This window comes from Mytilus edulis, chromosome 2 (assembly GCF_963676685.1).
Source record: "Mytilus edulis chromosome 2, xbMytEdul2.2, whole genome shotgun sequence".
Taxonomy (NCBI): Eukaryota; Metazoa; Mollusca; class Bivalvia; order Mytilida; family Mytilidae; genus Mytilus; species Mytilus edulis.
The window spans coordinates 85,842,287-85,866,144 of NC_092345.1; the positions used below are offsets into that span (position 1 = coordinate 85,842,287).

Genomic DNA, 23,858 nt, shown 5'->3' on the forward strand with positions numbered 1-23,858 from the left:
AACGGATATATCTGTTTGTTAAATGAATTGATGAAGATTTTATTCAAAATATAAATTCATCATGATGCAGTAGAATTTTATATTAACATTACAGAAATTAACGGCACTTCCTCTGCAAAGGCAATATCGTAGAAATGATACATTGTCAAATATATAACCCAAAATCCATGGTTATACTATGTTAAAGTTGGTCCTAGTACACTTTAAATTTGATGACCAGAGTTGACAGTCTTTTAAGTTATACAAATGAGAAATATAGAGTTCAAAAATAAATTTTAAAAAAAACCAAATCAACCTTGACATTGTGTTGCTTAAAGTAAATTTTATAAATAATTGATTTAGATGAGTGGAAATTTGAATTCACATTAAACGAATTCGGCAAAGTATAGACATTTTTTTCGTATGAAATATAACTTTAAATCATTTACGTAGTTTAGATACTGACTTAGTTATAACTATAAGCAGACCGAGTTGACTCGGAGTCGAGAGTCGATTTTTTTTTATACATTGTTCATTGATATAAGCAAACAACTATCAAAACACACAGGTCAAAGAAGAAAAAAAACCCAACACAAACGCCCTTCAAGATACTACATTCAGAAAATATTTAGCAACATGTTCATTTTTTAGTGAATCCGACAACATCGGCAAACTAGAAATTACGAAAATACTGCAGTTGCATACAAAATACAGTTGTGGTGCAATTTATGTATTCATTATTACATACACAGCTATAAATTTCATAACGGTCGGAACGTAGGCAGTGGTCTTCAATATATGATCACTGTTCAGTGAAGATTTAATTATAAAGCGTCTTCCTAATTCTTTTTTAAGTACAATTGAAGATCATGAATAGAATCTGTAACTCCAATTAAATTTCGTGGTTGTAAGCAAAGTGGTCTAAAATATATAGAATAATATAGAGCAAACAATAAAACACAAATAAAAAAAACAAAAAAACACCGTTACAACTCCAGAACGACAACATTTCTCTACCATGTACTAGTATTCTTAAAGCTTAACTATTGAACCGCAAACGAAATAGCAAGAAATATTGTTTCCAAAAAATCATGAAGTAACTACTGTGGATTCATTATTATTCGTTGGATACCAAATAACAAATACCGGGAACCACGAGTTTCAATGCACAGCGATTTACAAATTTTCAATAAAAAAAAATGTAAACGTGCCCAAACCATAAAATCAATTAACCATGAAAATGCATGAATCCACAGTATACAAGTTAAAATGTATTCAACCTTATCATCAGCTAACCTTTTATTGAATATATATTTCTTTTCTTTACTTAAATGTATCTGTTCTAACCTATAGTCCCGCTTTCCTTAAAGTCGTAGATAATAAAGCGCCACACCCGGGCAAGCTGTTAACTCTTATGTAACTCCAAATTCATGAAAGTTCAGGCAACTGACAGGCTCAACTTGGCCCAGCATTCTTGTTTTCATTATTACGGTTACGTGACATATAAATTTATTATACAAGGAGCACCGCTTTCATAATATGTAAATAGCTGCCGTGGTGGGTAACTACAAAATTCCAAAAAGTAGAAGAGTTATAATTATTTGAAAGAAATAATAACACAGTAGAGGCATGAATATTTATTATAATTTTTATATCATTTTTAACTCAGCACATGAACGCACAGAATTTAAATGGTAAACAAAAATCTTTTGTAACCATTGATATTTAACAAGGACCATTGATAAGAATTCTACTAAGGATAAACTGTTATTTCCGGCCTGACATAGTTAGTTACATGAATGTGCAAATTGTTTGGTATTTGAATGTTCCAGTCCCAATTTAGATGTGCCATCACAATCTTATAGATTTTTCTTAGCCTAAATTATACATGCTTCACCACCAGGCTTAGTCTAATAAATATTTAGTCCTGTGGATTATACATTATAGTTAGTGAAATATGAATTTCCAGTAAATGCTAAATCAACTTACAATTTCCAAATGAGCAAAGATTGGTTTCCTGACTAGAAATGGATCCTTCTGAGAAATCATCTTAGTGCTGGTGCACTAAATTTCATCAGATTAAGATTATACGTTTTGGAAAGTTGTCCTGTGGCTGGGCAGATATTTCTCTGTTACAGGCAGGCACAATAGGTCCACAATGGCTGACAATCTAGACATATATATATATATATATATATATATACAACTCGTCTAAACATCAACCCAACAATGTTAGATCTGTAAATTTGCTTTCGCAAATTTTTGATTCTTCCCTCGCCGGGATTCGAACCCATGCTACTGTGATATCGTGACACCAAATCGCCTGCACTGCAGCCGTCCCGCTAGACCACACGACCACCTGGGCTCTCAAAAAAAGAGCTTTCGCTGGCCGTGTGTTACCTTTCCTCGTCAGTTTTAATTTAGCGGCGTACTACAGTACATGATATATAAGGCATGAAGATGTTATTGTTACAGATCAGCTAAATTATCTATAGTAAAGGATCCTACAAATTAATGTAATATACAGTCACAGAAAATAATTATATTATTAATTATATATATAAAGTGGTTATTGCTGCAACCTTTACAGAGACTCACCCAAATGATAAAATTATATTGAAGCCTACCCAAGGTCCCTTACAATATGGCGTATTGAATTTTGCCGTATATTGCTTATGCGAAGAAATTCTTTTTTCTAAATGACATATTTTCGATAACTCGTTTTTCTTGCCGAATAAATGTACAAATAATAATGTTAAGACAACTCCTACCTTTTGCTAACTAATAAGCATCTTAATTGTTGAAAATGGTCTTGTTTAATGTGTGACATTCAGCTTTGCATCGAGAACAGTAATATTTCATAAAGTATTTTGAGATTGTTTTATTTGTTTTTCAATACGGAAGATAGTTTTATTTATTCTCGGATTCATAGTCCGATTGTTATTGTTTATAGATATAGGAAGATGTGGTGTGAGTGCCAATGAGACAACTCTCCATCCAAATATCAATATAAGGAAAAAAAATTCAATCGCATTCTGAATGGGCTTGGGCTAAAAAAGAGGGACAAAAGATACAAAAAGGACAGTCAAACTCATAAATGTAAAACTAACTGACAACGCCATGGCTCAAAATGAAAAAGACAAACAAACAACAGCAAACATGACACAACATAGAAAACCAAAGAATAAACCCCACGAACCCCACCAAAAAACTAGGGGTAATCTCAAGTGATCCGGAAGGGTTAGCAGATCCTGCTCCACATGTGTCACCCGTCGTGTTGCTTATGTGATAAGCTGTGCTGAACAAATAAATTTAAAAAATGAAAACAATCTTAATAAATTCATGCGTCCGAAGGTACCTTCATAGGACTGATCAAAGACAAAAACGTGTGTATTTGAAAGCCAAGGATTAATAAGAACCTACACAGTTAGTAGCCTTTCAAACCATTCATTACTGTTTTTGGATATGCTAGCAAATCAATAAGAAAACTTCATTGGCATGTATTTGATAGTACAGAAGGTTCAAATTATGGATATTGTTGCGTTTGTTGTCGACTTGAACTACGACAAAAACTAAAGTTACAAATATTGTAGATACCAAGAAGCGAAGGAGCTATACTCCGCGATATAATATTCATTAAGGCAATATGGTTCATCAATCCAAATTTCGTAATGGCGAAAATGCTATTTCTTGAATGAGGGCTTTGGGTCTGATAACCGACATTGTTTAAACGTTAGATACTACAATTTATGCCATATTACGTATTTATGACGTTAAGCCACCCACAGTTTATCAATCGTCATCTGATGTCACCCTTGCCTGAGGCAGGTACAATCTTTGTTTCGAAATGCTTATAAGTAAAATTGAAACAGTCTATTCAAGAAATACCCAATTATCGTATACACATGTCTGTCCAAAGTCAGTGAATGTATAAGTCATATTGTTATTATTTGTTGTAATTTTCAGAATTTGGTTATGTCGACGTTATGCTTTCAAACACGCTTTAATTTTAAAATTTCAACAATTATTTCCGATCTCAGGGAAAACATTTTGGCAAGATTAAGTCTTTCGGCATGTTTACCCAATATTCAAGCGAAATTGAGGATAGAAACAATTGACAGTAGAAACGGGGAATGTACGAAGGGTTAACTATCCGACTAAAGAACAAACAAAAAAAGATAACACTATTTAAAGGTCATAACATAGCGAGAAATCCTGCATCCGGAGACGGACATCAGCTGGCAATATTAACAAAAATGTGTACTAGTTCAGAGAAAATGGATATCACAATATACTCCGAAGCATACAATTGAACCAAAATTAAAATAAATAAATATATGAGCCTTCTTGTCTGATTTGTTGTTTTGGGGGATTAAAAAAACAACACCATATATACATGTGGAAAGAAACGAAAAGAAACCAAACATGCAAAAAATGATTACATGCTGACAGCTAATGTCGCAATGTGGAATGTCAGTATGAGTATTAGTTTTGACATTTTTAAGTACAAACGTGCTATAAAGGTTATCAATACTAAGAAGTTGGTAATACTATAAAAGACAAAGCAAGCCTTCATACTGTCAAACACCACATTCCATTATAAGCAGGTAAGACCTAATCATAAGTATTGTCAATGTATTCTGTTACACTTAGTTTATTTATTAGCCTATTTTTGTTGAGTTGAAATATACATTTCATTGGAGAAAATGTATTTCAACATTTATAGCATTTATTAAAACTCAAAAGAAATCTTTTGATACCATTTTCAGTACCAACAACCAACATTTTATGCTTCTCAAATTTTACAAACTTTTCACTGTATTTTTGTAAATACACCTAAAACTATCCCATTCATGTATTACTACTTTGACAATTATTTGTAATTTTTTTTACTTATATCTTCTTATACAAAATGTTATAGCACATCATTTTTTATTCACTCATTTGGAAAAGAAACAGAAATAATCATGGGATGAGTTATGCCACTATGTTGAAAGGAAAAATATTATTATTCCTCTATTCTTTGTTTATCTTATAATTGTCGTCTCACGTCTTCAATTAGTTCAAAATATGTTTTCATCATTTGAATAAAAGATCTTCATAAATTTTGTATATATGTACGATGTTTTCAATTTCTTTGCACTTAATGAATATTCTTTAATAAGGTCCGACTATGGAGGACTATAGTTCTTAATGATATTTCATACTGCGTTCTAGTCTATTTTGTTTTGTATTGCTTTTCTATTTTGGTCAAGCATTTATAGACATCGCAGAATAGAGGTAGGTTCTAGTGATTTTTTATTCCCATCGAAACATTTCAAATTAATTTAATACACAATTTTATAGCTTGTGTTCCAATAACTTGCTATAACAAACGGGATGTGATAACTTTGTATATCTGTTTATCGTGATTACTATTTCCTAAAACATTCTCTCGTGAGCATTTAACCTTTAGGGTCATTACAGGGAGTATGCCATCCTTGGACAACTTTCAATATAGTTCCAATAGGACCAACATTTCTGGATTATACACTGTATTTGGTTTGATTCTAATGTTTAATTACTATTGTTATATTCTTTCAGCTAACTACATGAAGATGAAACTTGCTTTTGCTTTATTGCTGTTGTTACCAGTAGTGTTTTCTACACCACAGAAAAGACTTATTTTTGGTAAGTGGTCACAGGACAGTAGTTTCTTCTTTAAGATACTCAGGTTTCAACTTCTTTAGGTAGAGCTGACCTTAGAAATAAATGGCTCTATTGTATGTCCTGTTGCTCGTAAAGGTTTTCAACTGTTTCGGTTTTTATGCGCATCTTTGATCGTTCCTGACGGATGTTAATCCAGAAAAGCGCCTCTGATTAGTGAACTTTATAGAAAAAAGAATAAATTTAACTTACCGAAGTGGATAACTTAGTAATTACTTTTTTGTGTACTATTGTATGACGAAACGGGTAATAACTTTGTTGTTTTTGGTATTATTAAGCCTTGACAATTGAGTGAATGACAGTATTTCACCAGTTACAAAAAAACATGTAGTTATAGTTTTGAAGCTATTGTACAAGTTTATTCCAAAGATTTATACAAAGGTATATTGTAGTATTAAGTTTGTTATTGATCTGATCTGACTATTATTTTCATATGCTGGATTGGAATGTTATTCAAATTATATCATTTTTGCCTTAGTGTGCTGAAGTGAAATATCATTTAACTGCAATATGTTTTGAATATCGATACTTATTGTGCACAACGAGATATAATGAGTATAAAATCTAACTTAACAAGAAGTTGAAAACTGTATGGAATGAAGTATAATTTCTAATGTTCATGTTCATTTTGAAAATATTTTTAGTGCAATCATAACTGATCGTTCTAACAATTTTTATAGTGGACATTTTTGAAATATTTGAAATTTTTCCTTTCTCACTTTTTTTCATTAAAACTGTATATCATGTAATGATGAATTTAGTTATATATTAATGAAACTGTAAAGATTATGAACTTAGCATCTTTTTTGCTTGATTCAAACTTGACTGTCCCTTTAGTATCTTTCGTCCCTCTTTTATCGTAGATATTAATAAAATCAAAATTAATATATCGTCGAATAAGCAATGGTTGTTTTCTATTTGTTGTCAAAAACAAATCCCGAGTTTTGAATGTTCTGTTGGTGTTTTTGAATATCAGGCAAAACATATTAATTCAAAAGACTCGCAAAGTCTAATGAAGAATTAAACGTTCAAAATTAAATCAAGGGCTCTACCAATAATGTAGAAATTCTTGGGGGAAAGACATCTGCTGTCCTTATGAAGGTTTACTGTTACAGTAGATAAACACCATCAAATATAATATTGATAGGAAATTTGGTACGTCTTTACGTAGTATGGGTGTCTTTCGCCATCTTGGATTGTCAAAAACAGAGAATTTAAGGACAAGATTTTCAATCAAATTGGCAAAATGTGATATAGAAATGCAAATAACAGATGTAATTTGCATGTAGAAGAACATTTTATAAGATATAACTTCTAAATATTAATATTTTTACAAGTGTAGATTTTTTCTTCTTCTGAATAATACATACAAATCTGTCATTTTGTCACAACCTGTAGCTTGAGAAAATGCACGGTGACCTATCATTTTTATTATATTTTTGAACATATTTCAATATATTCTACGTTATGGAAAAATATGAACAAATTTTATCATTTTCAATTTAGACTCCCATACCACCTTAAGAAGTTTATATATAACTTGTATGACCTAAAAAATCCCGACAGAAAGAGTAAATAACCGTGAAACAGCAACCCAACGTCTCAAAAACAAAGATGATATCTAGAAGTCAACACCAAATGACATATGCCTATGTAATTTGGCAAGCTCTAAATAGTCGCAAGTCAAGTAAATGTTTTCTAATAAAGAATAAGTGTCGGTTCACTAATCGATAAAACCATATACATTGTTCATATTATTATAAGCAGGTAAGAAAGTTGTGACTGATTTTTTTTCTATTTTAGATACGTTATTCCAAACTGATGAACTGAAAACATTAGTAGACGGGATAGTAGGTACAATAGGTACTGATCCAACTGAACAGGAATGTGAAACTGAATGCTACACAGTAGATCATCTACTTAAATCCGGGTGTCCATTGGTTTGTAAAAGGTAAACATATATTGGTTTTATTCTTTTTTTAACATCTAAGAGGAATTTTATATTATCATTGCAAGTATTAATGTTAATGTTATATATTTCTCGACAACTCACGTTTGTTATGCAAGTGGGTGTATCGTTTTTGTGAAAAATAAACTAAATTTTGGTGTACACTTATACATTTCTCTGTCTTTGTCGTTTGGTATCAAGAATTTGTTAAACTATTCAAAACATTCTGTTCATCGAATGTAGTTATAAGACATAATTTAAAGTATCAAATCTAATAAACGGCAAGTGAAACTGTTGAAACATCAGTTAACCTTCTTGACCAATAGTTTGTATAGAAAATACAAACAATTTAATACCAAAATTTGAAACCCTTACAGAACAATCAAAATATTTTAACATGAAAATCTGAAACGTTGATAACACATATAAAGAATAGCATGACCATACAATATGTCGGAGAACAAAATGCTAGTACGTATAAGTAACACTTAACGTTGATATATTGTTCGAATATAGCCTGATTTGGTGCAGATTGACCACGTTCCTTAATATCAAACAATAAGACAGCATACAGTTTTGAAAACAACAATCAAAATGTGCTTGCTACTCTTAGACGTTATCTAAGGTTCCCATAGCTGTTGGTGAATATACTGTCGCTTAAGAATACAAAATAATCTGAAAACAACATTCATTTTTCTTTTTCCTAAAATTCAATATGAGCGTTACTTAAGATCACCAGTACTCCAAGGGAACATATTATAATCCAGATATATTATATGTATACATATTTATTTATCTATATTGCTTATTCAAATTATCTTTTATTTTATATCAACAGTTTCCAGAGTCTGGCTCACCGATTTGGACATGTAACAGTTCCCCCAATTACTGTTTAGATACAGAAAATAATAAATCAACAAGATTTATAGTATCTTGTTTTTTGTGAATTATTTAACATAAGTTCATCCATTGTTTTGTGGACTACGTGTTATTCAATCTTTTGTCATACCATATCTGCCTATATGCCCTGGTATACTGAGTGGTTAAGCAACAACAAAAAATCCACAAGATTAACTGCACCGTGTTTTATAAGTATTAAATGCTTATATTAAATGAAGATGATCTTTCGATTATGCAATTATAATAAGAAATACAATAGCAAAAGGTTTAAGAAAAGTTTAAATCACACGTAACTTCAAGTCCTTAAGGAAGGAATGTGATACGAACAACAAGTATAACATTTATTTGACAATATACAGCAACAAATAATTTGTTCAATTTCATTTGATGACAACTGATCACTGACGGGCAAACTAATGGTCAGTGTAAAACAATTTCTAGCTACTAAACAGATACATGATAGATCAAAGAGTAAAATTTGAATGAATAACTGCCAAAACTGGCCGTCTTGTTAACTCACCATAAAATGCTTACTTGCCATGACAATACTATGCAGTAGGTTTTTCTTTTATCTTTTTTTGACATATAAAAGTGTTATAACATAATTGCTTGCATGCGTCGAATGAAAGGAATAGACTTTATAATATAAAAATAAAATGATGTGGTATGATTGCCAATCAGTTAACATTTCACAAAAGACTAAATGACCTATATTTTAATAATTATAGGTCATCGATCGATCATATTTCAGTTTATTTTAGGAGAGGGTATGTTTACTCTTCCAGAACACCAACTAATATGAGGCCTTGTTTTAGATTTGTTTAGGGTTGGGATATGATATTAGCTTTTAAAATTTCAACATCTGTGTTTCAACCGATAACAGTCTAATCCATCCTTTTAAAAAATGCTTTTTTCTAGTTCAAAATTTCTTTTTTGATGTTCGTTTGAGATTAGGAAATTGCATTACAAATGTAGAAGATTTTAATGATGTCTTACGGTTAGAAAATAATCAATAATCAATCCGCCATTACGTGATGGCTTATCACCTTATCTTTCATATATTCTAGGAGTTAAAGGACTAATGACACATGGAAAACACCATATGGTCACCCTTCTTTTTCCAGCCCAGTAGTCAACACTTCGGTGTTGACATGCATATCAATGATGTGGTCATTTTAATAAATTTCCTGTTGACAAAACTTTTTTTAACTAAGTATTTTCTTATCCCAGGCATATTTTACCTTAGCCGTATTTGGCACAGCTTTTAGGAATTTTGAATCCTTAATGCTCTTCAACTTTGTACTTGTTTGGCTTTATAAATATTTTGATATGAGCGTCACTGGTGAGTATTATGTAGACAAAAGGCGCGTCTGACGTACTTAATTATAATCCTGGTTCCTGTGATAACTATTCCTAGATACCAGAGATCAATTTGGTTTTTTATAAGGTATTATGTTAGTCAGTCTTAAGCCTTTATAAAGTGAAGTGAAGTGCCATTTTCTCTTCCAATGTTGTGTTCTGAATGTCCCGTTGTTGACGAAAGAGACAAATGAATATTATTTAAATTAATACTGTAGGTAAAATGAAATGAGATTATAAGCAACAAATATAATAAATAATGAATTCAATCAACGGATATTTCTGTTTGTTAAATGAATTGATGAAGATTTTATTCAAAATATAAATTCATCATGATGCAGTAGAATTTTATATTAACATTACAGAAATTAACGGCACTTCCTCTGCAAAGGCAATACCGTAGAAATGATACATTGTCAAATAAATAACCCAAAATCCATGGTTATACTATGTTAAAGTTGGTCCTAGTACACTTTAAAATGATGACCAGAGTTGACAGTCTTTTAAGTTATACAAATGAGAAATATAAAGTTCAAAAATAAATTTAAAAAAAAAAAAAATCAACCTTGACATTGTGTTGGTTAAAGTAAATTTTATAAATAATTGATTAAGATGAGTGGAAATTTGAATTCACATTAAACGAATTCGGCAACGTATAGACATTTTTTTCGTATGAAATATAACTTTAAATCATTTATAATTTACGTAGTTTAGATACTGTCTTAGTTATAACTACTAGAACACACCCGTGATATCGCGGGTCCGTGACTGAATTAAAGTATATAACTATGCGCAAGCCTTATTTTAGTATTAGTATTGTCATCTGATAAAGTCATGCCGATTATAAGATGCACAGTTTTCCGTCTGCTTTCAAATCGTTCTGTTTGAACCCGTCGAACTGGAACTTATCAATTATTGGTAATATTAATTATTTGGAAAACAAAAGGTCCTGGAATGGAGTATTTTTTAATCAACAGCATTGTCCTATATTAGTTATAAATAAAGTTGAATTCTTTGATTCGCTGTTTTACGTCATGCCCGCTAACAAATTGAAAACTGTACCTATAGGCCTTATTTTTAGTCCAGATTTTTAGTATTCGTATTGTTATCTTAGAAAGTCTTACTGATTAAAATACTACAATAGGTAACAATTTGACCTGTGATTATGACCCGTGTATATAGCATATTAATCCTGAATACACCGTTTGTTGGTGCGCCTGTCAGATGCGGAACGTACAGATAAGGTAATAGGTAACAGGTGAATATACTATTGGTATCGGTATCGGACTCGACCCAGAACTTCTTAATTATTGGCAATATTAATTACGTGGAAAACAAAAGGGCCTGGAGTGGTGTAATTTTTAATCTACACCTTTGTACTAAATTAGTTATATATAAAGTTGAATTCTTTGATTCGTCGTTTTTACGTGATGACGGCTGACAAATTGGACCTCGTAATTTTAGTATTATAGATAAGCGGTCAGAGTTGACTAATAAGCCCGGCCGAGTTGACTCGGAGTCGAGAGTCGATCTTTTTTTATACATTGTTCATTGATATAAGCAAACAACTATCAAAACACACAGGTCAAAGAAGAAAAAAAACCCAACACAAACGCCCTTCAAGATACTACATTCAGAAAACATTTAGCAACATGTTCATTTTTTAGTGAATCCGACAACATCGGCGAACTAGAAATTACGAAAATACTGCAGTTGCATACAAAATACAGTTGTGGTGCAATTTATGTATTCATTATTACATACACAGCTATAAATCTCATAACGGTCGGAACGTAGGCAGTGGTCTTCAATATATGATCACTGTTCAGTGAAGATTTAATTATAAAGCGTCTTCCTAATTCATTTTTAAGGACAATTGAAGATCATGAATAGAATCTGTTACTCCAATTAAATTTCGTGGTTGTAAGCAAAGTGTTCTAAAATATATAGAATAATATAGAGCAAACAATAAAACACAAATAAAACACAAAAAAGCACCGTTACAACCCCAGAACCACATCATTTCTCTACCATGTACTAGTATTCTTAAAACATAACTCCTGAACCGCAGACGAAATAGCTTGAGGAATTGCAAGAAATATTGTTTCCAAAAAATATTGAAGTAACTACTGTGGATTCATTATTATTCGTTGGATACCAAATAACAAATACCGGGAACCACGAAGTTCAAAGCACAACGATTTACAAATTTTCAATAAGAATGAATGTAGACGTGGCAAAACCATGAAATCAATTAACCACGAAAATGCAAGATTTCTCCAATTCGTGAAAATTGGTACCCGCGAAAATAAATGAATTCACAGTATACAAGTTACAATGTATTCAACTTTATCATCAGCTAACCTTTATTGAATATATATTTCTTTTCTTAACTTAAATGTATCTGTTCTAACCTATAGTCCCGCTTTCCTTAAAGTCGTAGATAATAAAGCGCCATTCATTTATTATAATTTTTATATCATTTTTAACTCAGCACATGAACGCACAGAATTTAAATGGTAAACAAGAATAAAAAAAAGGCTGTCAGTTCCTACCTTGTCCAGTTGCCCCAGTGTGTTAATATTGTAATCTTGTAGTTATTCCCCATCACATCGATCTTTTGTAACCATTGATATTTATCAAGGACCATTGATTGGGATTCTACTAAGGATAAATTGTTATTTCCGGCCTGACATAATTAGTTACATGAATGTGCAAATTGTTTGGTATTTGAATGTTCCATTATAGATATTTCTTAGCCTAAATTATACATGCTTCACCACCAGGCTTAGTCTAATAAATATTTAGTCCTGTGGATTATTCATTGTAGTTAGTGAAATATGAATTTCCAGTAAATGCTTAATCAACTTACAATTTCCAAATGAGCAAAGATTGGTTTCCTGACTAGAAATGGATCCTTCTGAGAAATCATCTTAGTGCTGGTGCACTAAACTATATACGTTTTAGAAAGTTGTCCTGATATTTCTCTGTTACAGGCAGGCACAATAGGTCCACAATGGCTGACCATCTAGACATATATATATATAAATTGGTTATTGCTGCAACCTTTACAGAGACTCACCCAAATGACATAATTAAATCGAAGCCTACCCAAGGTCCCTTACAATATGGCGTATTGAATTTTGCCGTATATTCCTTATGAGAAGAAATTCTTTTTTCTAAATGACATATTTTCGGTAACTCGTAATTCTTGCCGAATAAATGTACAAATAATAATGTTAAGACAACTCTTACCTTTTGCAAACTAATAAGCATCTAAATTGTTGAAAATGGTCTTGTTTAATGTGTGACATTCAGCTTTGCATCGAGAACAGTAATATTTCATAGAGCATTTTGAGATTGTTTTATTTGTTTTTCAATACGGAAGATAGTTTTATTTATTCTCGGATTCATAGTCCGATTGTTATTGTTTATAGATATAGGATGATGTGGTGTGAGTGCCAATGAGACAACTCTCCATCCAAATATCAATATAAGGGAAAAAAATTCAATCGCATTCTGAATGGGCTTGGGATAAAAAAGAGGGACGAAAGATACAAAAAGGACAGTCAAACTCATAAATGTAAAACTAACTGACAACGCCATGGCTAAAAATGAAAAAGACAAACAAACAACAGCACACATGACACAACATGGAAAAACAAACAATAAACTCCACGAACCCCACCAAAAAACTAGGGGTAATCTCAGGTGCTCCGGAAGGGTTAGCAGATCCTGCTCCACATGTGTCACCCGTCGTGTTGCTTATGTGATAAGCTGTGCTGAACAAATAAATTTAAAAAATGAAAACAATCTTAATAAATTCATGCGTCCGAAGGTACCTTCAACAGGACTGCTCAAAGACAAAAACGTGTGTATTTGAAAGCCAAGGATTAATAAGAACCGACACAGTTAGTAGCCTTTCAAACCATTCATTACTGTTTTTGGATATGCTAGCAAATCAATAAGAAAACTTCATTGGCATGTATTTGATAGTACAGAAGGTTCAAATGATGGATATTGTTGCGTTTGTTGTCGACTTGAACTACGACAAAAACTAAAGTCACAGATATTGTAGATACCAAGATGCCAACGAGCTATACTCCGCGATATAATATTCATTAAGACCATATGGTTCATCAATCCAAATTTCGTTATTGCGAAAATGCTATTTCTTGAATAAGGGCTTTGGGTCTGATAACTGACATTGTTTAAACGTTAGATACTACAATTTATGCCATATTACGTATTTATGACGTTAAGCCACCCACAGTTCATCAATCGTCATCTGATGTCACCCTTGCCTGAGGCAGGTACAATCTTTGTTTCGAAATGCTTATAAGTAAAATTTGAAACAGTCTATTCAAGAAATACCCAATTATCGTATACACATGTCTGTCCAAAGTCAGTGAATGTATAAGTCATATTGTTATTATTTGTTGGAATTTTCAGAATTTGGTTATGTCGACGTTATGCTTTCAAACACGCTTTAATTTTAAAATTTCAACAATTATTTCCGATCTCAGGAAAAACATTTTGGCAAGATTAAGTCTTTCGGCATGTTTACCCAATATTCAAGCGAAATTGAGGATAGAAACAATTGACAGTAAAAACGGGGAATGTACGAAGGGTTAACTATCCGACTAAAGAACAAACAAAAAAAGATAACACTATTTAAAGGTCATAACATAGCGAGAAATCCCGCATCCGGAGACGGACATCAGCTGGCAATATTAACAAAAATGTGTACTAGTTCAGAGAAAATGGATATCACAATATACTCCGAAGCATACAATTGAACCAAAATTAAAATAAATAAATATATGAGCCTTCTTGTCTGATTTGTTGTTTGGGGGATTAAAAAAACAACACCATATATACATGTGGAAAGAAACGAAAAGAAACCAAACATGCAAAAAATGATTACATGCTGACAGCTAATGTCGCAATGTGGAATGTCAGTATGAGTATTAGTTTTGACATTTTTAAGTACAAACGTGCTATAAAGGTTATCAATACTAAGAAGTTGGTAATACTATAAAAGACAAAGCAAGCCTTCATACTGTCAAACACCACATTCCATTATAAGCAGGTAAGACCTAATCATAAGTATTGTCAATGTATTCTGTTACACTTAGTTTATTTATTAGCCTATTTTTGTTGAGTTGAAATATACATTTCATTGGAGAAAATGTATTTCAACATTTATAGCATTTATTAAAACTCAAAAGAAATCTTTTGATACCATTTTCAGTACCAACAATTGAAAAAAAAACATTTTATGCTTCTCAAATTTTACAAACTTTTCACTGTATTTTTGTAAATACACCTAAAACTATCCCATTCATGTATTACTACTTTGACAATTATTTGTAATTTTTTTTACTTATATCTTCTTATACAAAATGTTATAGCACATCATTTTTTATTCACTCATTTGGAAAAGAAACAGAAATAATCATGGGATGAGTTATGCCACTATGTTGAAAGGAAAAATATTATTATTCCTCTATTCTTTGTTTATCTTATAATTGTCGTCTCACGTCTTCAATTAGTTCAAAATATGTTTTCATCATTTGAATAAAAGATCGTCATAAATTTTGTATATATGTACGATGTTTTCAATTTCTTTGCACTTAATGAATATTCTTTAATAAGGTCCGACTATGGAGGACTATAGTTCTTAATGATTTTTCATATTGCGTTCTAGTCTATTTTGTTATGTATTGCTTTTCTATTTTGGTCAAGCATTTATAGACATCGCAGAATAGAGGTAGGTCCTAGTGATTTTTTTATTCCCATCGAAACATTTCAAATAATTTAATACACAATTTTATAGCCTGTGTTCCAATAACTTGCTATAACAAACGGGATGTGATAACTTTGTATATCTGTTTATCGTGATTAATATTTGCCAAAACATTCTCTCGTGAACATTTAACCTTTAGAGTCATTACAGGGAGTATGCCATCCTTGGACAACTTTCAATATAGTTCCAATAGGACCAACATTTCTAGATTATACACTGTATTTGGTTTGATTCTAATGTTTAATTACTATTGTTATATTCTTTCAGCTAAATACTTGAAGATGAAACTTGCTTTTGCTTTATTGCTGTTGTTACCAGTAGTGTTTTCTACACCACAGAAAAGACTTATTTTTGGTAAGTGATCACAGGGCAGTAGTTTCTTCTTTAAGAAACTCAGGTTTCAACTTCTTTAGGTAGAGCTGACTTTAGAAATAAATGGCTCTATTGTATGTCCTGTTGCTCTTAAAGGTTTTCAACTGTTTCGGTTTTTATGCGCATCTTTGATCGTTCCTGACGGATGTTAATCCAGAAAAGCGCCTCTGATGAGTGAACTTTATAAAAAAAAAAGAATAAATTTAACTTACCGAAGTGGATAAATTAGTAATTACTTTTTTGTGTACTATTGTATGACGAAACGGGTAATAACTTTCTTGTTTTGGTAGTATTAAGCCTTGACAATTAAGTGAGTGACAATATTGTACCAGTTACATGTAGTTATAGTTTTGAAGCTATTGTACAAGTTTATTCCAAAGATTTCGAAAGGTATATTATAGTATTAAGTTTGTTATTTATCTGATCTGATTTTTTTTTCATATGCTGGATTGTAATGTTATTCAAATATAACATTATTCCATTAGTGTGCTGAAGTGAAATATCATTTAACTGCAATATGTTTTAAATATCGATACTTATTGTGCACAACGAGATATAATGAGTATGAAATCTAACTTAACGAGAAGTTGAAAACTGTATGGAATGAAGTATTATTTCTAATTTTCATGTTCATTTTGAAACTATTTTTAGTGCAATCATAACTGATCGTTCTAACAGTTTTTATAGTGGACATTTTTGAAATATTTGAAATTTTCTTCATTAAAACTGTATATCATGTAATAATGAATTTAGTTATATATTAATGAAATTATAAAGATTATGAACTTAGCATCTTTTTTGATTGATTCAAACTTGACTGTCCATTTGATATCTTTCGTCCCTCTTTTAATAAAATCAAAATCTAAATATCGTCGAATAAGCAATGGTTGTTTTCTATTTGTTGTAAAAAAAATTCCCGAGTTTTGAATGTTCGGTTGGTGTTTTTGAATATCAGGCAAAACATACTAATTCAAAAGACTCGCAAAGTTTAATGAAGAATTAAACTTTCAAAATTAAATCAAGGGCTCTACCAATAATGTAGAAATTCTTGGGAAAAAGACATCTGCTGTCCTTATGAAGGTTTACTGTTACAGTAGATAATTACCATCAAATATAATATTGATAGGAACTTTGGTACGTCTTAACATAGTATGGGTGTCTTTCGCCATCTTGGAATGTCAAAAACAGAGAATTTAAGGTCAAGATTTTCAATCAAATTAGCAAAATGTGATATAGAAATGCAAATAACAGATGTAATTTGCATGTAGAAGAACATAGTTATAAGATTATTACTTCTAAATATTAATATTTTTACAAGTTTAGATTTTTTCTGAAGGAATCTACATGGAATTTTGCTATTTTGTAGTTTAGCCGGAAAAAAACGCACGGTGATCTCATGTTGTCTTTTGTTATTTTTAAAAAATCATTTTCTAAAAGCTATCTTCTCGTATTTAATTTTACAATTCTATCATTTAGTTTAGCTTCTAAACACATAATAATGTTTTTTTTCTTCTCTATAATACATAAAAAGCTGTCATTTTTTCACAACCTGTAGCTTGAGAAAATGCACGGTGACCTATCATTTTTATTATATTTTTGAACATATTTCAATATATACTACGTTATGGAAAAATATGAACAAATTTTATCATTTTCAATTTAGACTCCCATACCACCTTAAGAAGTTTATATATAATTTGTATGACCTGAAAAAAAAACCCGACAGAAAGAGTAAATAAAATTGAGAATGGAAATGGGGAATGTGTCAAAGAGACAACAACCCGACCAAATAAAAAACAACAGCAGAGGGTCACCAACAGGTCTTCAATGTAGCGAGAAATTCCCGCACCCGGAGGCGTCCTTCAGCTGGCCTCTAAACAAATATATACTAGTCCAGTGATAATGAACGCCATACTAATTTCCAAATTGTACACAAGAAACTAAAATTAAAATAATATAAGACTAACAAAGGCAAGAGGCTCCTGACTTGGGACAGGCGCAAAAATGCGGCGGGGTTAAACATGTTTGTGAGATCTCAACCCTGCCCCTATATCTCTAACCAATGTAGAAAAGTAAACGCATAACAATACGCACATTAAAATTCAGTTCAAGAGAAGTCCGAGTCTGATGTCAGAAGATGTAACCAAAGAAAATAAACAAAATGACAATAATACATAAATAACAACAGACTACTAGCAGTTAACTGACATGCCAGCTCCAGACTTCAATTAAACTGACTGAAAGATTATGATTTCATCATATGAACATCCGGCACAATCCTTCTCGTTAGGGGTTTAGTATCATACCATCATAACATATGTGAGTAGAACATAACCCGTGTCATGCCAACAACTGTTTTTAGAATAGATGTGTTTAGTTCCGATGCAAAGACCTTATCAGTGACTCAATATTAACGCCAAAATATGCAATCTTTAATGACTTGACAACAGTATCGTTATTATATCCCTTCTTAAGAAGTCTATTCAAAGGTTTTGTAAGTTTCTGAGGTGAATACTGACACCTTTGTGCTTTATAAAGAATATTTCCATAAAAAATTGGATGTGAAATACTTGAACGTATTAGAAGTCTGCATGTTGAGCTATATTTACGAATGATGTTTTTATACCGATGATAAAATTTAGTAAATGTTTTGACTAGTTTGTGATATCGAAAACCCTAGTGTAATAATTTTTCAGTAATATATAAATTTCTCTTGTAAAAATCTAAAATATTGTAACATACACGAGCGAATCGTACAAGTTGAGATATATAAACACCGTAAGATGGTGACAAGGGATCGTCACCATCTAAAAACGGATAATTAACGATAGGAAATGAAAAATCATCCCTTTTATCATAAATTTTAGTATTCAGCTTTCCATTAGTGATATAAATATCAAGATCGAGAAAAAGGCAGTGGTCATTGTTAGTATTAGCTTTATTTAAAGTAAGTTCAACAGGATAAATTTCATTAATATACATACTGAAGTCTCATTATTGAGAGCCAAAATATCATCCAAATATCTAAAAGTATTATTAAATTTGTTTATCAGATGTTGTTTCGATGGGTCTTTGCTTATTTTTGTCATAAATTGTACCTCATAACAATACAAAAACAGGTCCGCAATAAGTGGTGCACAGTTAGTCCCCATTGGAATTCCGATAATCTGACGATATACGGAATCAACCGTGAAACAGCAACCTAACGTCTCAAAAACAAAGATGATATCTAGAAGTCAACAACAAATGACATATGCATATGTGATTTGGCAAGCTCTAAATAGTCGCAAGTCTAGTAAATGTTTTCTAATAAAGAATAAGTGTCAGTTCACTAAACGATAAAACCATATACATTGTTCATATTATTATAAGCAGGTAAGAAAGTTGTGACAGAATTTTTTTCTTTTTTAGATACGTTATTCCAAACTGATGAACTGAAAACATTAGTAGACGGGATAGTAGGTACATTAGGTACTAATGCAACTGAACAGGCATGTGAAACTGAATGCCACACACTCATCCAAGCAGATCATCTACTTCAATTTGGATGTCCATTGGTTTGTAAAAGGTAAGCATATATTGGTTTTATTTTCTTTTTAACATTTAAGAGGATTTGTATATTATCATTTAAAATATTATTAATGTTATATATTTCTCGTCACCTCAAGTTTGTAATGCAACTGAGTGTATCGTTTTTGTGGAAAATAAACTAAATTTTGGTATACACTTATACATTTCTCTATCTTTGTTGTTTGGTATCAAGAATTTGTTAAACTATTCAAAACATTCTGTTCATCGAATGTAGTTATAAGACATAATTTAAAGTATCAAATCTAATAAACGGCACGTGAAACTGTTGAAACATCAGTTAACCTTTTTGACCAATAGTTTGAATAAAAAATACAAACATTTTAATACCAAAATTTGAAACCCTGACAGAACAATCAAAAAATTTTAACATGTAAATCTGAAACGTTGATAACATGACCATACAATATGTCAAAGAACAAAATACTAGTACGTATAAGTAACACTTAACAACACATTGTTCGAATATAGCCTGATTTGGTACAGACTGACCCCTTTCCTTAATATTGAACAATAAGACAGCATACAGTTTTGAAAACAACAATCACAATGTGCCTGCTACTCTTGGACGTTATCTAAGGTTCCCATAGCTGTTGGTGAATATACTGTCGCTTAAGAATACAAAAGAATCTGGAAACAACATTCATTTTCCCTTTTCCTAAAATTTAATATGAGCGTTACTTAAGATCAACAGTGCATATTATAATCCAGATATATTATATGTATACATATTTATTTATCTATATTGTTTATTCAAATTATCTTTCATTTTATATCAACAGTTTCCAGAGTCTGGTTCACCGATTTGGACATGTAACAGTTCCCCCAACTACTGTTTAGATACAGAAAAAAATAAATCTACAAGATTTATAGTATCTTGTTTTTTGTGAATTATTTAACATAAGTTCATCCATTGTTTTGTGGACTACGTGTTATTCAATCTTTTGTCATACCACATCTGCCTATATGCCCATGTATACTTAGTGGTTAAGCAACAACAAAAAATACACAAGATTAAGTGCACCTAGTTTTTTTTATAAGTATTAAATGCTTATATTAAATGAAGATGTTCTTTCGATTATGTAATTATAATAAGAAAGACAATAGCAGAAGGATTAACAAAAGTTTAAATCACACGTAACTTCAAGTCCTTAAGTAAGAAATGTGATACAAACAACAAGCATAACATTTATTTGACAATATACAGCAACAAATAATTTGCTCAATTTCATTTGATGACAACTGATCACTGACGGGCAAACTAATGGTCAGTGTAAAACAATTTCTAGCTACTAAACAGATACATGATAGATTAAAGAGTAAAATTTGAATGAATAACTGCCAAAACTGGCCGTTTTGTTAACTCACCATAAAATGCTTACTTGCCATGACAATACTATGCAGTAGATTTTTCTTTAATCTTTTTTTGACATATAACAGTGTTATAACACAATTGCTTGCATACTTTCAGATATTTTAGATTTCAATGACAACCATCAATATTGCTCTATTTCCAAATGTAACCGTAAAAATTGTAAAACCTGTGATATACTAGTAACTGATACCCACTTTCAAAGTAATTTAACCACCAAAAATTACAATACACATAGTCATGAGGATTTGAATTGCACTGCTTCCAATATTGTATACGGTATTGAATGTACTCTTTGTGGATTGATCTACGTCGGGGAAACTCGACAAAGACTCAATTTTAGGATGAATGATCATCGGTCTAATGTAAATGATCCTAATAACAACAAATTTCTCTATAAACATTTCAATCAGCCTGACCATTCTATTGTTTAATCCAACAAATGACCCCATATTGAGTACACCATATCGTTTACAAAGAGAAGACTTTTGGATAAGAGAGTTGGGAACAGCCATTCCCTATGGATGCAATGACAAAATTGATGGTGTAGGTATTTTGTCTAGTCCCAGATGTAGTACCGTCAATACATTACAATTATTTAATACTTCTGCTCGACGAAATAGAAGTCATGGTCACAGAAAATATATACCACCTGCTGTACACACCGTGACAATTGATAGTCTATTAACGTCTGTTCACAAACCTTTAGGAATTCATCACATTAGAACTAAATTATACTCCATTCCATTGTCAAAACTTTCTTTACTATTTCAAGATGCCAAAAATACTTCCGTTACTGATTCTCGTTCTGTTTTGTATGGATTAGTTGCAATTATCATGGACATTGCTAACCATAGACTATTCAAACCCGTATCCACTACATCCAACAGTGAGGAAAAACGTAATTTTTTTATGGTAGAATTCGCCAATAAAGGTTTAGATGCTGTAAATATTAGCAATATTTTCCATCAAAAATCTGTACAAAAAACTATACCTGATTACTTCAAAAATAAAGCTACACCTGTTATTTCTTATACTTATACCAAGTCTATTGCATCCAAGATTTTCAACCACAAGAGAGTTTTAGAGGCTTTTAACCTCAAAGATCCAAAATCCAAGCCTCCGGGTTGCTCATGTACATCGTCACAATACAATTACAGTCCAGCTGGTCATACCATTACTGGTGACCTTGACATCGTTACCAATGAACAACTAAGAGAGTTGTTAGCCAAGGGACCAAAATATAGAATTCCCCAGCCCATCAACTGGAAAAAGAATTTCAAGTTACTGATGTATGCAGTTGAGGACTATGCAAGAAAATGGGTAAAGCGCGAACCAGACGAACCAGAACTGGACACTTTGTCTGAATGGATCAAAGCTATTCGATCATGCATTCAGAGGTGCATACATATACTACGATTTAATAAGAGTACTAGAGTGTCTAACCCTTTCAAGAATCCGGAGGTTGTGAATGCTTTATCCTCTTTGCATGACAAATATGTCGTTGTTCCAGCAGATAAAGCCTCCAATAATATTGTCTTCATATGTAAAAAACATTATCTGAAATGAGCAAAGATTGGTTTCCTGACTAGAAATGGATCCTTCTGAGAAATCATCTTAGTGCTGGTGCACTAAACTTCATAAGATTAAGATTATACGTTTTGGAAAGTTGTCCTGTGGCTGGGCAGATATTTCTCTGTTACAGGCAGGCACAATAGGTCCACAATGGCTGACCATCTAGACATATATATATATATATATATATATATATATATATATATATATATATATATATATATATATATATATATAAATTGGTTTTTGCTGCAACCTTTACAGAGACTCACCCAAATGATATAATTATATTGAAGCCTACCCAAGGTCCCTTACAATATGGCGTATTGAATTTTGCCGTATATTCCTTATGCGAAGAAATTCTTTTTTCTAAATGACATATTTTCGATAACTCGTTTTTCTTGCCGAATAGATGAACAAATAATAATGTTAAGACAACTCCTACCTTTTGCAAACTAATAAGCATCTAAATTGTTGAAAATGGTCTTGTTTAATGTGTGACATTCAGCTTTGCATCGAGAACAGTAATATTTCATCAAGTATTTTGAGATTGTTTTATTTGTTTTTCAATACGGAAGATAGTTATATTTATTCTCGGATTCATAGTTCGATTGTTATTGTTTATAGATATAGGAAGATGTGGTGTGAGTGCCAATGAGACAACTCTCCATCCAAATATCAATATTAGGAAAAAAAATCAATCGCATTCTGAATGGGCTTGGGCTAAAAAAGAGGGACGAAAGATACAAAAAGGACAGTCAAACTCATAAATGTAAAACTAACTGACAACGCCATGGCTCAAAATGAAAAAGACAAACAAATAACAGCAAACATGACACAACATAGAAAACCAAAGAATAAACCCCACGAACCCCACCAAAAAACTAGGGGTAATCTCAGGTGCTCCGGAAGGGTTAGCAGATCCTGCTCCACATGTGTCACCCGTCGTGTTGTTTATGTGATAAGCTGTGCTGAACAAATAAATTTAAAAAATGAAAACAATCTTAATAAATTCATGCGTCCGAAGGTACCTTCAACAGGACTGCTCAAAGACAAAAACGTGTGTATTTGAAAGCCAAGGATTAATAAGAACCGACACAGTTAGTAGCCTTTCAAACCATTCATTACTGTTTTTGAATATGCTAGCAAATCAATAAGAAAACTTCATTGGCATGTATTTGATAGTACAGAAGGTTCAAATGATGGATATTGTTGCGTTAGTTGTCGACTTGAACTGCGACAAAAACTAA

General features: G+C 31.6%; 2 protein-coding genes across 2 annotated transcripts; both read left to right on the plus strand.

Moving 5' to 3' along the window:
- Positions 1-4,525: 4,525 nt before the first annotated feature.
- LOC139513229 (uncharacterized) lies at positions 4,526-8,564 on the plus strand. The gene is made up of 4 exons (XM_071301529.1): positions 4,526-4,586; positions 5,563-5,649; positions 7,489-7,636; positions 8,472-8,564. The coding sequence occupies exons 2-4, from the start codon at positions 5,571-5,573 to the stop codon at positions 8,527-8,529; spliced, it is 285 nt and encodes a 94-aa protein (XP_071157630.1). The 5' UTR covers positions 4,526-4,586; positions 5,563-5,570; the 3' UTR covers positions 8,530-8,564.
- A 6,356-nt stretch (positions 8,565-14,920) lies between these two features.
- On the plus strand, positions 14,921-20,531 carry LOC139513228 (uncharacterized). Its single transcript, XM_071301528.1, has 4 exons — positions 14,921-14,984; positions 15,969-16,055; positions 19,485-19,641; positions 20,444-20,531. The coding sequence occupies exons 2-4, from the start codon at positions 15,983-15,985 to the stop codon at positions 20,499-20,501; spliced, it is 288 nt and encodes a 95-aa protein (XP_071157629.1). The 5' UTR covers positions 14,921-14,984; positions 15,969-15,982; the 3' UTR covers positions 20,502-20,531.
- Positions 20,532-23,858: the final 3,327 nt, after the last annotated feature.